The following is a 15,217-nucleotide window of genomic DNA, read 5'->3' as shown; positions in this document are numbered from 1 at the left end:
GATTTATTGTGGGCGAGCGAACATTTGGACTTTTATTCTGAAGGCAGGCACGTACGACTACCGGAAAAATACGCGGCTAACTCCATAACATTGGGGGGTGGACCATCGGTAAAGTTGGGACATAGTCATAAACAGTAGCTGTATATTGGAGTAAAACTGTGGACAAATGTAACTCGCCTTCAAAACTTGTATCTCAAGTTAAAATACCATCAGTTGTTGTCGTCCGGGCTGCTAGCGGTAGTTTAGTATCGTCGGCAGCATCTTTTTGTACCGCTAGTCCTGAAACAATTCAGGTAAAAATCGTTCATTATTGTTACTTTCACGCTTGGCGCTGGGGTTATGTAGGCTGTTTGTTTAGTTGCTTGTACTAGTGATCCTTTGAACAACAAAAAGTTATATATTAAGTGAAATATTTGGTTTTAACTGTAGCAATGTTTGAGTGAAACGGTACTCAAAATCCTAGCGTTTCCGGTACAAACTTTTCACAATGAGGGTTATTATTATCAGAGAAAAGCTTTCTGATTTAACCCTCTGAAGTCCATCTTTTTATTGAAAATACACTGAGCATGTTTTATTTACAGTGATAACTTTATTTATAAATCATATGTAGACAAGCTGAGAAAGCCAGTTGAAAGTGCAATCATAGGGGCTTTTTACAGAGTGTGCCATTTGTTTCTAGACCATTTTTAAAATCTGAATTTTCTTTGTACTAAACTATTGCTATTAATTGACATGCAAATAGACATTTTGTTGATGTTTTTATAGTTATTTATTTATTTCATTATTTTCTGCTGTTTTTGTGTGTATAAATAGTGAAAAAAATGTCCTTGGTTTGTATTTTGGGTTCCTGGCAGCTTTATACTTGTAATTGAAAAAAATGGAAAAACTGACTGATAGCCAAACATGTGTTGAGAAAAAGGGGCCATGCATGTGATGTAAGGACAGATTGAAAGATGCTGAACAGAGACAGAAATGAATGCATAGGAAGTTGACAAATTTTAGCCAAAATCTGCTGGACTTCAGAGGTTTAAACAACACAGCGCTGGGAGGCTCCCGTCTTATTTGTTTTTCTCTCATGGCCAGCAGAATGGATGTCTTTGGGACTCCATGTAGTCCAGACGGGGAGCCCGCCACCCCACTTCAGAGCCCCAAACACCAGAGGAGCCTGAGGAGCCTGAACTTGCTGACCACAAAGTTTGTCGAGTTATTACAAGTATCTCAGGGCGGTGTGCTGGACCTCAAACATGTGAGTAACAAATTCTGATCCCATCACTGCAGATGGACAATATTTGGACAATAAATACAATAACAATTTTAAACGTCTTCTAGACTTTGTAGTTACCCATGCTTCCATTTGTTAGTTTTAGTGTTTACACTCATGTTGCTATTTGTTATTTTATTGTTTACACATACTTGCATGTCATCCCAGTTTTTGCACATTTTCTCCTGTAAACTTGAATATCCTCCTATAATCTTGAATCTAGCACCGCACTCTGTGTACTTGTACCCATTTAAACCCACTGTGCATCAATTATTGCCTTTAGTATATTTTGTTGTTTTTCCTGCAAATCGTCTCTCAAAGTTCTGTATACTCCTATACAATGACAATCAGGGCTTTCTAGTCTAATGTAGCTGTTTTGGGATTAGGGCGCCTACACAATAAGTGTATGACAAGTAAGAATCATTAAAACTGTAAATATACAATAAATCATACCTACAAAATGCTTTAAATTATTTAAATTTAAAATCTGCATCTTATTTCACATTTTGTCAGTTCCCATAGTGTGCAGGGGGGAAATAAGACTTTAATTGCATTGCTTTGTGATATTTTTTCCCATAACTGTAACTGTTGATACCTTAGTTTTACTAAATGTAAGAATGAATTTTAAAAAAATGTTGGTTTGGAACAGATCTAGCATTTTTGGGGAACTGAGACACACATTAGTTTATTTGATATTACATAAACCCTCAAAGTCTACATTATATTTGATTAATTTAGCAGAAGCTGTTGTTGTAATAAGTCCATTCTGCCTACATAGATATAAAAGCCTGATATTATCAAAACTGTATGTGCATCCTTCCCAAACATACACTCCAATACGAAGCTGCAGTTCAAGTGCTTTATTTAAGAAAACAACAACAGGCACAAAGACACCCAGATAATAGACTGAGGCTTAGAAGGCTCAATAAGCTTTTTGTCTACTTTTAGGCTGTCAGCGTCCTGGCTGTCGGACAGAAAAGGCGAATCTATGACATCACAAATGTGTTGGAGGGCGTTGGCCTGATTGTAAAAATCTCTAAGAGCATGGTAAAGTGGAAGTAAGTCTTTAACCCTGCCTTGTGTGCATGCACCTGGATATCGCATCTAGTTTTACAGTATAATACATATTTCCTTTTCTAAATTAGGGGTTCATTAGGAAATGCATTCGAGTCAGGAAACAGACTGCTAAAGTTGAAATCTGAGCTGCAGGAATTGGAGCAGACGGAATCCATGTTGGACCAGCAAATATTCTGGGTTGAACAGAGCATCAGGAACACAACAGAAGACTGCAGTGAATATCCTTTTTTACAAAAGCACAGCAAAGAGTGCAGGAACATAAGTTTATTTTGGATTTTTTTACCTTTCCTGCTTTAACAGTAACTAAAAATTAGATGGTGGAAAACATTTTGAGAAATTTAGTGTGGTTTATTGCTACAACACTAACGTTCTTTGTAGTGTCTTTGTCACATGCAGTTATAGTAAACATGCCTGTAGAGCGTACCCGCTGCTTTGTGACACACTGATCACATCCTTGGAGTCTCGTTTTAAACTAACACAATATTTCAACATGTTGAACCTTAACTCAAATCAACTCTGATGTATGTGACTCATGAGGATCTCTGCAACTGCTTCAGTGGTGAGTTACAGTTATTCTTTGTTTCTCTCCTCTTTCTGAGTCAATTTTTTCAAGAATATTTTGGACAAGTTGAAAATGGAGATATAGGGGAAGTAATAATAATAACTTTATTTGTATAGCATCTTTAATACATAAGATGCAGCACAGAGTTCTTCACAGTATACAAAGAGTAAAAAGTGAGAGTCGCAAAGTTACACTCAATCTTATAAATACTGAATCTACTCAGTACATTTTGTTTCACCACCATCTCTGCTGCTGTACTCTGTGTTTTTAATGTGAATGTACACAAAAACATGGATTTTGGAAACTTTTCATTAAGTCCTCATGAGGTGAATCCTCCATTTCTCTAAAGCATTGAGTTACAGTTCAGAGTTTTTGTGATTCAGTCCTCTTTGGACTGATGTCTATTCAGCTGTCTAAGTTCATGGGGACACTTGTGTCACAGCTGACATTGTTGCAGTTTGTTTAGCGTAGAGGCACAAAGAACCCCTTAAAATTTCTTCTAAACATATGAAGTCATTAGAATGAATTCTTGTCCTTTGAAAGGATGTTAACTCTTCTTTCTCCAGGCAATACTCTCCTGGCTGTACGAGCGCCCTCAGGCACACAGCTAGATGTTCCCATTCCCAAAGCTGTAAGTCCTGTATCACCCTAACCTTCTGTAGTCCTTTTGCTTTATTTAACTCAGATGGGATGATTCAGCGAGTCTGTACATCTTGTTTCAGGTCCAGAACAGACCACCCGAGTACCAGATCCATCTGAAAAGCATCAACGGGCCGATAGATGTTGTACTTCTTAACAAACTCACTGTCAGCTCAGTTCCTGTCGTACTGCCGGTGCCACCGCCTGAAGAACTTTTACGGGGCGCTAACCCAGCCACGCCCCCTTCAGATGAGACAGAAAGCAGCACTGCACCTTGTCAGGCTTCAGATAGAAACAAATCTGGACGAACATCTGTGGAGAACATGCAGGACCTTCAGTCATCATCATCAACAAATGCTAAGCCGCACAGAACTGATGCATCTGAATGTAAGTGTTTCAATTTAATAGCCTGAAGTCCATCTTTTTAAAGAAGGAATTGAAAATGTAAATGACAGTTGTCAGGGCATAAAAGCAATGATCTGTTCATCTTTATGAATCTAGACTTGATTGTCTTAACGTGCTGAAAGAGAATGTTTCAAACGAAAATAGAATCAAATTGTGACCCTTTTATACCGAAAGTCTAATTAAATTATGGATTTGGAGAATGGCAACCCCCATGTATAACACTGATCAGGTCAATACTAGGGCTGTAATGATATGTTGATACACAGGGTGTTCATAAAGTGTCTTTACAACTTAAAAAATGTATTACAAAAGCAAAGACATATGTGGAAATTATTACAAAAAGAGGAGTAGATATTGTAGTTTTTTTACTTCATTTAATACACCTCTGCATGGGCACCATTAGTTGCATGAAGCACATCAAGACGGGACTCGATTCTTGCCATGATCGCTGTAGCATAGCCTCATGAATGGTCACAATGGCATCAGTGATCTTTGCTTTAGGTTAGTGACGTCCTGTATCTTTAACATTACCCCACTGTAGTGGCTATTTGTAAGATAGTTCTTTCAATTTTAAAACTAAAACAAAAATAAGACCATTGTCCAGGCAGGATTCACATTTTGTTTAATTTAATTTCCATTTCAAAGCAAACAAACATTTCATGCTTCCTCTATTTGCTCTGGTAAAAACTGTGTCCCTTCCGATGCATTACCAGTCACTACCACCTGCTACCTTTATCAATGCCCAATACCTGTTTGGTCTGGTGCTTAGTGCCCAGAGGGTACACAAAAATAAATACAAAGTAAACAATAATAATATAATAATCAAACTAATGAAATAGCTCCTACATCTTACAGAATTATTTTTTGTTTCAATAAACCATGACACATTGTGCCCTCTCTTGAGGAGTAGCCATTTTTATAGGGGTTCATTTACCACTACCTATTTCATCAACAGGGTACCTGAAATACACAAATGCAATGTGACTAAAAACTTTGATAACTACTGAGTACATACAACAAATCTGATTAAGATATCTCATCAATTGCCTTTGTAATATTTTTTTAATTGTAAAGAGACTTTATGGAAACCCTGTAGATCGATTCGTTGGTGAACGATCCAACTGTATTAATGCATATCAACGTCTTTAATATACATTTTTATTTTGACAATCTCCTGTTTTGTTTTGAGAAGTAAACTGAACACACAGTTATATCTTGGGAGTGGTCTATGTTCATAATTGTAAGATCATCACAGGCTCTTTTAATTAACCCGTAAAAAACATTTGCACTTAAAATACAATGTGGCACTTTCTAGTGAACAGAATTTCTGTTCTTCGTATTACAAAATAATAGATTGTTTTTCATTTTAATGTCTGGAAGAGCTCAGAAATGAAAAGGTAAAATCATGTTTTATATTTAGGTTGTGTACCACAGCAGACTTTGTGATATTGGCAAATACCGTATCGTTGTCCATTAGAGGTGTTAATCAGCAGAGGCTCCACATTGCGATTTTATCCCGATACTTGAGTCACGATATGATATTACTGCGATTTTAAGCATTTTGCGATATGGTGAGTATTCTGATACAATTATATTGCGATTTAACTGTTTAACTGCATTTTGTGTCCACAAAATTAAATTCAATGAAGAATTGTTTTGTCAAATAAGAGAAATTTCTCAGTCTATTCATCTCTCTTTAGTCTTTTTATTTCTCCACAATGAGTCAAAACCACAGACTGACCAACAAAGTATTCAGTCAAACTGAACTGAACTGATATCAATCATGTATGGACGACAACAACTGCAGCATTTTATCAAACTTTCCTCAACTTTAAGCTTCACTACTCGACTACTTCGACAACTTCCCGACAGGACTGACACACATGGTGCCTAAACTACTACTGTCATTTGATACCAGTATCTCCAGTATAATCCTAAAAGTGTATTCCTACTGCCTACTAAATATCAATACTTGGCGGACATGAATCGATATAATATTGCCCTGTAAGTATTGCGAAACTGTGCTGTATCGATTTTTTCCCCCCACACCTGTACTGTCCAATGAATCGATCAAATGTTGTGTCACAATGAAACTCCTGATTGACACCCTACTTGAGTCAATACCTAACTAACATTACTGCTGTAGTGTCCTGCTCCATATCTGAGCAGATTAGGAGACGACATAGATGTCCTTCTCTAATTTCACTGACGGATGCAAACAGTTTATCAGTTATCTATCACAGAAGTTGCTGTTTCTGCAATGTCTTTCTCTGTGTCTTGTGACACGTTCACACAATGATCTTTTGATGCCTCCTGCATGTATCTTTGAGTGCTCATGTTTTTAAAAATCTTTCTTCCAGTGCGAGATTTAGCAAAAGAACTGCGGAACCGAAGACGCCCAGTCAAAGGTAGAGCACTTGTGGCACCTTGTGTCTTTTAATTATATATGTTCATTAATTTGTCATTTAATTTGACTGTATACAGATGTTTGAAGTGTGTCTTTTATCATTTTGTAGAAGTACTCAATGCAGATCTAATCAGGCAGCTTATAACCGCTGATAGTAAGTACTTGTTATTTTCTGCCTTCATATGTTTTATATTCATATCTATATGTATTTGTAGTTAATTTTTTTAATTCACAGGTTTGCCTCCACTCGTCAGTTTTTTCTCCACTCCTCCGTCTGTCTCCACCTCGATTTGAACACGAATGCCTCTACAGTCTGGCTGAGAGTGAAAGCCTCCGGGACGTTTTTGACATCCATATGCTCAATGTTTGGCCATGAAATTTTACGTTAAAGACTTTAAAAGTATATGTTTTACTTCGGAAATGTACATAGTTTTTTTTTCTTTTTTTTTAAATAGTTATTGAAACATAACCAAGAATAAACAAATGATTTTGAACACTGTGTCAAATTAATTCATATACTGAGATGCAAAAGTATTAGCAACAACTTTGTTTGGAAAACTACTGGTTGATCCTGAATTTAATTGTCATATTACAGCTTTATTCTATCATTCCAAATGATATGACTTTTCTTTAATCATCAATCTTTTCCTACTTGCTTTGTATGATATTTCTTACTGCTTAATTAATGCAGGCTTCTTGTGGGAGCCCAGTTGAAAAGCACTCCATTCTGCCAAGTAGTTTTAATAGATGGAACTATTAACTGAGTTCATGCTATTTTTGATTTCTGAAAACTAAATGATACCAGAGTCAGATGAAGGTAAAATGCACTAATGTGGACTGTACTTGAGATAAAAGCTGTAATTTGTATTAAAGTATATAAAGTATTTTTTCAGAATACATTAATTACAAAATTAATAGTGATTTGAGTGAAGTAAATTAACATTTTGGTATGATGGTTATTTTTAACTTTACCCCAGTTGGTAGTCCTTGTGTGTTAACTCCCTGAACCCCTGAAATGTATGTTTTCTTTGAAAGATCGCTAAAAATACTCTTCATCGTAGAAAGAAACTGTAAAAACAGGCATTATCGTCAAAATTCCAACTTTCAGACTGTCCTTGAACAGATCATAGGTTAGGAAAGTTTCTGTTAGAAAAGTAACAAAAATGAAGCTTAAACTTTTTATATTTCTGTCAATATCTTTATTGACTATTTTATCTTTATTTTCCACGGTCATGTGACAAATATTCAATAAAAAGGGTGCAGGTGTTACACAGAGCAGAGAGGAGAGGTTGTAAAAATGTAAGTTGTTTATATGTATAGCATGTGGACACCATATTTACCCCACTATTCATGGCACTTCTGGGCACTTAATTAATTTTTTTTGTGATCAGTTTTTTTCCATTTAGTTTAAAACAAACAAACAAGCAGGTGTGGCAAGCATCAATTGGGTAATAATAGCAACAGCAACAAAGACGATAAAATTATAGTGTAGCATAGCAAACAAAAGATAAATAAATAAAAAAACAATGGCAATATTACCAACCAAACGTATCAACAATATTGAGTGTTGAAAAATAATAAAAAGCAAAAAAATAATAAAAAATAATAATAATGAAAAATAGATAGACAACCCCCCTCCCGCCCCCCAAATTTCAAGGGGTCCACAGGCACTGTCTTCATGAAGTACACTGATGAACATACAAACATGCATGTGAACACATCTATAGCAATTCATTCATTTTTTAGAGAAATTCAACTTTATTTATTTATTTGTATTGCTTATCTCTGCACAAAATACATTTGTGCAGAGATAAGCATAGAGCTGCAGGACTTGCGTATTATGGTGACATACTATGCCACAATGAGTAAAATGTAAAGAATAAATGTATTTCTTTTTGGAGTCAGTGTAACTGCAGCGCCCCCTGCTGGTGGAATCTGATCACATCATAACATCATCGCATGTTGGTGTTGCTATAGCAACATTATGTTTGGTAGAGACTTCTGAAACATTGCCCCTCTTTCCGTGTTGAATGCGCAGCATATGAAATGGTAAGCAAAGCGTTATTTTTTAATTAGTTTATAACAACCACATTAGTTGATAGTAAACTCACTAAAATAAAAGCTATGGGCAGCTAACGGTTGGTTGACCTGTGTGTGAATCGTAACGTTACGTTGCATTTCCCCAGTTTGTGCTTCTAATGTGTTACACACAATTAAACTTCTGAAGAAGTAGTTTTAACACGTGTTGACTTTTTTGTGCAGCCACCCAAAAGCAAAGGCTCAAGTAAAAAGCCTGCAAAAGCCAGGACGCCCACACTGATAAATGGCCTCACCAAAGAGGAGATGTCCAAGGAGCAGGTAAGAGCTGAAGGGTGATGGATGTTTTCATGTCAACAAATAAAACAATATAAGAAAATCAGCACAAACATGGCTAGAAGTGTGAACCATTAAAAAAGGACTTTTTGGCAAAATAACTAACTTATAATGAAATAAATGATTAAAAAAGATAATGCAATAATTATAATAATTGCATAATTATGTAAATGCTTTCAACAGCATCTAGTTATTATAAACAGTTTATTTTGGCAGCATTTTATTTTAGACATGTAGAATAAAGTGATTTTGACAGAAATATCACAATTTTAAGCTTTGTTTTTGTTCCTTTTTCTAATGGAAATTTTCATAACCTATGATTCGTTCAAGGACTTTTGGAAAGTTTAGATTCTAACAATAATGCCTGTTTTTACAGTTTGTAACTACAATAAACTCTTTTCCTAGGGACCTTTTAAAGAAAACATAGGTTTGCGGGATGGTATTGGTTCAGAGGGTTAAACAAAAAAGTGACCGAGAGACCAAGACTTTTACTCCCTAATATGGCCTAAAACACTGGAAACACCCTGAAGCATCTTTCTGTTCGAGTCTTCCTGCCTGCTAAAATGTCTTTCAAGCTCACTCAGTCTTTTTGTGTGTTATGAATTTGTATTCTCTAAACCTGTGCCATTTGCCTTTTAGATGGAAGAGCACATTGTGAGCCTCCGAGAGGAGCTGGACAGAGAGAGGGAGGAGAGAAACTACTTTCAGCTGGAGAGGGACAAGATCCACACCTTTTGGGAGATCAAAGACAGAGAACTGGAGGAGATCAAGGCTGAATGTAAAAACCTTGACAAGGAGATCGAAGAGGATGAGGGACGCCACCAAGTAGAGATCAAGGTAAGGTTAATACACAGTCAAACTGAACCCAAACACACAGGCAATCTGGTATTGTATGCCAGAATCTGCAAGAACACAAGGCTCCTCACATGCAGTCAATAGATATAACTTTTTTGATCCACATCAGTTTATTCTTGTCTATCCTCAGTATCCCACAATCTATTCTGTGTCATTTATTTAGTGGCCAGTACAGATTATCCTTTGAACTTAAAAAATCATGTGAGCCGAATGCATTTTCCAGATACTAGCACACATTTTGGCGTCCATTAAAGGAACAGTTTGTCCTCTTATCTAAAGAGCTATTTATCAATCTAGATTGTTTTGGTGTGGGATGCGGAGTATTGGATATATCGACTGTAGAGATGTTTGCCTTCTCTCGAATATGATGGAACTAGATGCACAAAAATATACATTTGAAAAACCTAACATTAGTTTCTCTTTCTAGACATCATGACCCAGTTACTCAAGATAATCTACAGACTTTGTGGTGAGCAGTTTTATGCAGGAACTATAATAGAAATAAAATAGTTCCTACATGAAACTACTCACAACAAGGTCTGTGGGTTATCTTGAGTAGCTGGGTCATGATTTCTGGTAAAATATATTGCTGTTGAGCCCGCTGTCAAAATTTGAGCACCACAAGCAAAGTGCTATTCAGTTCTATAACTTTATCTAGATTAACCATCTGGAATCACTGTTGATGCCAGCGAGATCAAATCACATGACTTCTTCATAACGTCACAACATAAAATGAAGCAACATCGAGCCGTCAACTTCCCTCTAAAGTACTGGCTTGAAAATCCATGTCAGCTTTTATTTACGATGATCGGATGAGTAAAACTGAAGATAGGTACAAATATATTTAGTATAAAAACACAGAACTATTTGTTATCCTCATTTTACCTCTTAAATGTTATATTTGCAACCTGTGTTCACATTTGCAACATTTTAAACTCGCCATTGAGCATGATTATGCTTTTAAAGTAAAAAACAAACAAACAAAAAAAACGTAATTTTAAAATTACAGTTATATCTTTCTCTTCGTGTTTTTAGGGGGTTCAAAATGTTGCTCCAGTAAGTTCAAGTGAAAAACAATTATCAGGTAATATAGGTGAGGTTGTGCTGAAAAAAAACATGACATGGCATAGTAAAGTATTATTTGAGGGTTATATCCAGCCATAATGAACCCCAAAGGTTTAATAAATAGCACTACAGGTAAGTAAGAAGAATGTTCAATTTTTGATTTTGGGGTGAAAGTTAATGGCTGAATTAATTTCATATTTCACATTTAAATATTTTTTCCACTGCTAGGTGTATAAGCAGAAGATGAAGCATCTCCTGTGTGAGCACCAGAACACGATCTGTGAGTTGAAAGCAGATGGTGAACTCTCCATTCAGGTACTGCAGAAAGAGCAACAACAACTAGAGAGTCAGCTTCATAATGACATGAAGGCCAAAATGGTCGACATACAGGAGCTCGACATTGAAAACCTAATCAAGGAGCTTGAACTGGTTTGTAGTACACACAATTTAAAAGCTTTTTCTTTACTATTATACATTTATCAACGAGTAAGCATCAATGCTACAAACACCAGTTTGGTTGTTATGTCAACAGAAACACAAAGAAAAAATGACTGAAGCAAGGAACAGCTGGGAGAAGCAACTCACAGGTAAAAGACTAATCTCATTTTAAGATTAAATTAACACCCTGGGCTGTCAAAAACAATCGCTTTTTCTTGTTGCTATTTGTGAAGAAAGAACAGCCAAGTGTGAGGAAAGGACGGAGCTACTGACACAAGAGCAAGTCAACATGACGAAATATGCGACCAGTGAGAGGGAACATTTTTTGAGCAGCCACATCAACGATCTCACAGAAGTCCACAACAATGCTTTAAGTGATGCTAAGGCATTTATTGATGCCATACAAGATGATTTGGATGTTAACGATGATCTCAAGGTACAACTGCACACATTTACAAACTTCACATGTATTGTTCAGGCCTGCAACTCATTATTGAGTTTGTTGATTTTTTACAACCAACTGATAAACTGTTAAATTGCTTTATACAAGTAAAAATAATATAAAACACAGAAAATCATTTAACTTCATGAATCTGTAGCCTGATTATGTTTAAGATTTTTCCTTAAGAAATAACTCAGAATTGTTGCTTACATTTGACCATTTGTTGCAGCACGACAACAGTTGTTCTGCTCCAGTTATGTTTATTATTTTTTCACATGGCATGTTTTATTGTTTTTTCTCAGTATAGAAGAAAAGCCGTACATGATAAACTGCAGGAGATAAAAAAGGACCTGGCCTGTCGTCTGGAGGAAAACAAAAAACTTGCTTTGGATGTCAAAGAAGTGGAAGAGGAAAATGCTATAGCTGAGAAAAAAATGAAACACTTCACCCCTGAAAAGGTTGTCGACGTTTATAAATTTAAAAAACTTGAGTTTAATGTTTCGCCCAGTGCCTTAATTGGTAGCATACTGTACATGGGCAGAATGTCAATTTGTGAAACTGTTTTTGACAGGATATGAAAGAAAAAGTCCTGCGTAAGAAGCTGAATGATCTGAAATCGGATCATGAGACACTGGAACTGAAATTCAGCGAGGTGAAAGCTAAGATTCACTGTGTCATGTTGCCTAAATGTTAGCTTTATTTATGTGAACTTGTGGTTTTTTTTGTCAATGTTTGTTTTTGTGTTTGTGCACGTCACACAGCTTCAGCTGCAAAGGGACGAGCTGTACAAGTCGTTCCCTCAGAATATTCAGAAGGTGCAGCACTTAGCAGGTATGAAGAACACGCTGCTTGGCAGGAAGCTGCAGGGCCTGACTGACGGCCTGGAGAATACGCAGGCTCAGCTTTCCTCTGTGCTTTCTGCGTCTAACGTGGACCAGACTGCCCTTTCTGGGATCACTAAGAAACTTGAGGTACTGCCTAAATCTGTGAATTTTTTTATTTGTCCTCTCAATCCCTGATGTAAACAGAATAGTGTGTGTATTTTATGCATGCTGGTCTCCTGTTTGTACAATAACATAAAAGGAACATGTGTTTTCTTATAGGAAAATTTTGACTTCAGTAATAATTCTATCAAGAACTTGCAGTATAAAAGAGCTCAGATTTCCCAGGTGAGTTGATGACTTCCTAACAGTGCTGTCATGCATGTGTCTAACTAATGATTAATCCATTTTTGTCATGATTTTCATACTTTTGTGTGTCCTGCAGGCCCGTAAGGAATTACTGCTGACCTACGAAGCACAGCAATGAGCTCTCTGTGTCCCTGTGGAGGAGCTTTACATAAAGCACTGTGCGAGTAGTCTTGCTGGGAAAAGCCTGCAACAGGACTCAGATCTTGTAACATGATATATTTTTTCTCTCTCACATATTTTGTTTGGCATCTTGTAATTAAAGTGAATTGGAAGTTCAGACTAAATCGTCCATCATGCCTTTGATTCACACTGCCCTCTAAAGGTAGAAACAAGTAACTGCAGAAGCAGTGTAACAATCTGTCTTGTACTTCTCAGCTTATTTTTTGGTTTTTATGTTTTGGTTTTTGGGTCTAAGGATGTTAAGATCTGCATGAAGGTGATTATGGCCTTAATGTCACTCTTACAGAACTACAGTGGACGTTATTCTAGGTTGCCTTAGGTGACAGATTTGAGAATTGATAGTGATTGCTGGAAAATAATATGTTTTAGCAGTAGAAAATATTTGTTAACTTATGGTCAGGGGTGGAGCCAGAACTTGTAAACATGTTCAGGGTCTGGAGATATCCTCCCCAGGTAGATTTTCTCCCTATTTATGGCTATATGTACTATATTTCAAGCCATTGGAAATATTTAAATTAATTGAGGAATAAATGGATTTTGATTAAATATCACAATTTTGATTAACTTTTTAATTTACCTTTTTTCTGAAGGAAGCATTTGCCACATCAGAAAACCTTGAAGATAATGGCTGTCTTACAGTTTCTGTCTATGATAAACAATGTGTTTTTTAATTATTTACTTTTGTAAAAGAAAACATACTTTTCAAGCTTGAAAAATAACAGTAAGGGCTATTGAAAAAATATTCAGGGCTGGAGCCCCAGAAGCCACCTCCCCACCCCAACGATGGTTCTGGCGTAACGGTATAGTTAGTAACACAGGTTACACTGTAAAAAATACTATACTGTATGTAGGTACTGCAATACAGGGGTAAGAACTTGTGATCTTACAAGGAACTTTTAATGTAGTTTTTTTTTGTAACTATACTGGTCATGTGGGACACAATCTCAAGCTCAGCTGGTTCTCCTCTCGTTACGCTTATTTACAGGGTGACTATAGGGCATAACAATGGGCCACCTGGTTTACTTAAAAAGTTTAGGTCATAAATTGTTATCCCTTTTTTCCAAAAATTCACATCTTGTTCCCCAGTACCTACATATATATGCATTTGCACGTACTGTACTTGTACACTGTTTGTACAATGATTACTCTGGATTAGTTATGCTATACATTGTGGGCTGAAATCTAAAGCGTAGTCCACAATTTATTACTTAACACCAAATACTGCTAATTACAATTTAATTTGATTAATAGATTATACCTGACACCGGGTAAGCTGTAAAGTAAGAAGATGTAATGTAGAAGTAGGGCATTTTATGTCCTGGAACCTCAGACATTTTATAAAGTTTAGGGTTCTTTTTAGATTTAGTGGAAAAAACAATCCATTTACTGAGAGCTGTGCAGTTATGATTTGGATGTTATATATATATATAAAAATGATGTACAATGTAGATTGTTTTAAAGGAGAGTGATTGTTTAAATTCTTCAGCGCCTAATGCCAGTAAATTATGGCAAAGACCAGCTCACTAAAGGGGTAATTTGAGGTTTCCACTGGAAGGTGGAGGCTGAAAGTTGGACTCAAACCAAGTATTCCAATCTCAACAGCCAGTTTCACCAGCTGATTTCTGCCATGCCTGAGTTTCCAGCAGAGAGAGGAGGAACGTATGGGGTGGATCCAGTTTCTCATTGAATATTCCTGTGGTGAATCGAGCCCGGCTGCACTGAGTGATCGCTGTTCCCCGCAGTATCAATAATACAGGAGGAAGTTATTGTCCCTGTGCAGGCCACAGCTAAAGCTAGTGGAGGGAGGAGGTGGTCCTTTCACTCAGCCCTCTTGGGTTTCAGGGCCTGCAGACAGTGGTCTGACTCTGGGGAGCCGGCTGCCGTGCCCTTGCACAGGGCTCAATTGTACGTCTGTCTGACCGAGGGATAAATGTGTCCAAACAGTGACAGCTTGCACAGTCTTTGCTGGCCCGTCCTCGTCAGTAAGACTACACCCCCCAACAAAACCAGAGTCACGAGATGAGTCCCAGCTGAGAGACACCTCAATAGGGAATCAGTCAGTGGGGGACATCGGACAGTTAGAGAATGGGATAGATATCCTCGGTGTGATTAACATGATCCAGATTTTCACCTTCTTTGAGCTTGTAACACAGTGCTGTGACCTTCCTGTAGCCTTGTGATGGCCCAAAATACTGAACTGGGAACACATAGAACAATATATTGTATTCCTAAATTCAAGCATACTGAAAGACAAGTCATATTTGAAGAGCTTGTGGACACCCAAGCATTCACACGCTTCTATTTTTTTGCATATTGTCATAAA

General features: G+C 36.9%; 2 protein-coding genes across 4 annotated transcripts; both read left to right on the top strand.

Annotated features, from left to right (window-relative positions):
- Positions 1–29: 29 nt before the first annotated feature.
- On the top strand, positions 30–6,959 carry LOC131989085 (transcription factor E2F4-like). 3 transcript variants are annotated; one of them, XM_059354282.1, is made up of 10 exons: positions 30–293; positions 1,087–1,246; positions 2,210–2,319; positions 2,407–2,556; positions 2,854–2,897; positions 3,467–3,531; positions 3,623–3,926; positions 6,305–6,352; positions 6,461–6,505; positions 6,606–6,959. In XM_059354282.1, exons 2-10 carry the CDS (start codon positions 1,088–1,090, stop codon positions 6,725–6,727), a joined length of 1,047 nt encoding a protein of 348 aa, XP_059210265.1. In that variant the 5' UTR covers positions 30–293; position 1,087; the 3' UTR covers positions 6,728–6,959. The 3 variants fall into 3 exon arrangements, with proteins under 3 accessions (XP_059210265.1, XP_059210248.1, XP_059210257.1); XM_059354265.1 differs by having other exon boundaries at positions 6,587–6,959; XM_059354274.1 differs by having other exon boundaries at positions 1,084–1,246; positions 6,587–6,959.
- Positions 6,960–8,177: 1,218 nt separating this feature from the next.
- Positions 8,178–12,998, top strand: LOC131990220 (dynein regulatory complex subunit 4-like). The gene is made up of 11 exons (XM_059355629.1): positions 8,178–8,400; positions 8,614–8,709; positions 9,364–9,561; positions 10,873–11,073; positions 11,177–11,231; positions 11,316–11,518; positions 11,827–11,982; positions 12,096–12,176; positions 12,286–12,495; positions 12,628–12,693; positions 12,791–12,998. Exons 1-11 carry the CDS (start codon positions 8,398–8,400, stop codon positions 12,830–12,832), a joined length of 1,311 nt encoding a protein of 436 aa, XP_059211612.1. The 5' UTR covers positions 8,178–8,397; the 3' UTR covers positions 12,833–12,998.
- Positions 12,999–15,217: the final 2,219 nt, after the last annotated feature.

Source organism: Centropristis striata, chromosome 2 (genome assembly GCF_030273125.1).
Source record: "Centropristis striata isolate RG_2023a ecotype Rhode Island chromosome 2, C.striata_1.0, whole genome shotgun sequence".
Taxonomy (NCBI): Eukaryota; Metazoa; Chordata; class Actinopteri; order Perciformes; family Serranidae; genus Centropristis; species Centropristis striata.
The sequence above is the reverse complement of the archived record's forward strand: the minus strand, read 5'-3'. Positions and strand labels throughout refer to the sequence as shown.

Excerpts from the sequence above, each read along its gene's own strand:
- LOC131989085 (XM_059354282.1), top strand. The coding sequence starts at position 1,088 with ATGGATGTCTTTGGGACTCCATGTAGTCCAGACGGGGAGCCCGCCACC. Across the intron at positions 2,320-2,406 it reads AAGAGCATGGTAAAGTGGAA|GGGTTCATTAGGAAATGCAT; the intron begins GTAAGTCTTTAA and ends TTTCTAAATTAG. Across the intron at positions 6,353-6,460 it reads CCGAAGACGCCCAGTCAAAG|AAGTACTCAATGCAGATCTA; the intron begins GTAGAGCACTTG and ends ATCATTTTGTAG.
- LOC131990220 (XM_059355629.1), top strand. Across the intron at positions 11,074-11,176 it reads TAATCAAGGAGCTTGAACTG|AAACACAAAGAAAAAATGAC; the intron begins GTTTGTAGTACA and ends TTATGTCAACAG. Across the intron at positions 11,232-11,315 it reads CTGGGAGAAGCAACTCACAG|AAAGAACAGCCAAGTGTGAG; the intron begins GTAAAAGACTAA and ends CTATTTGTGAAG.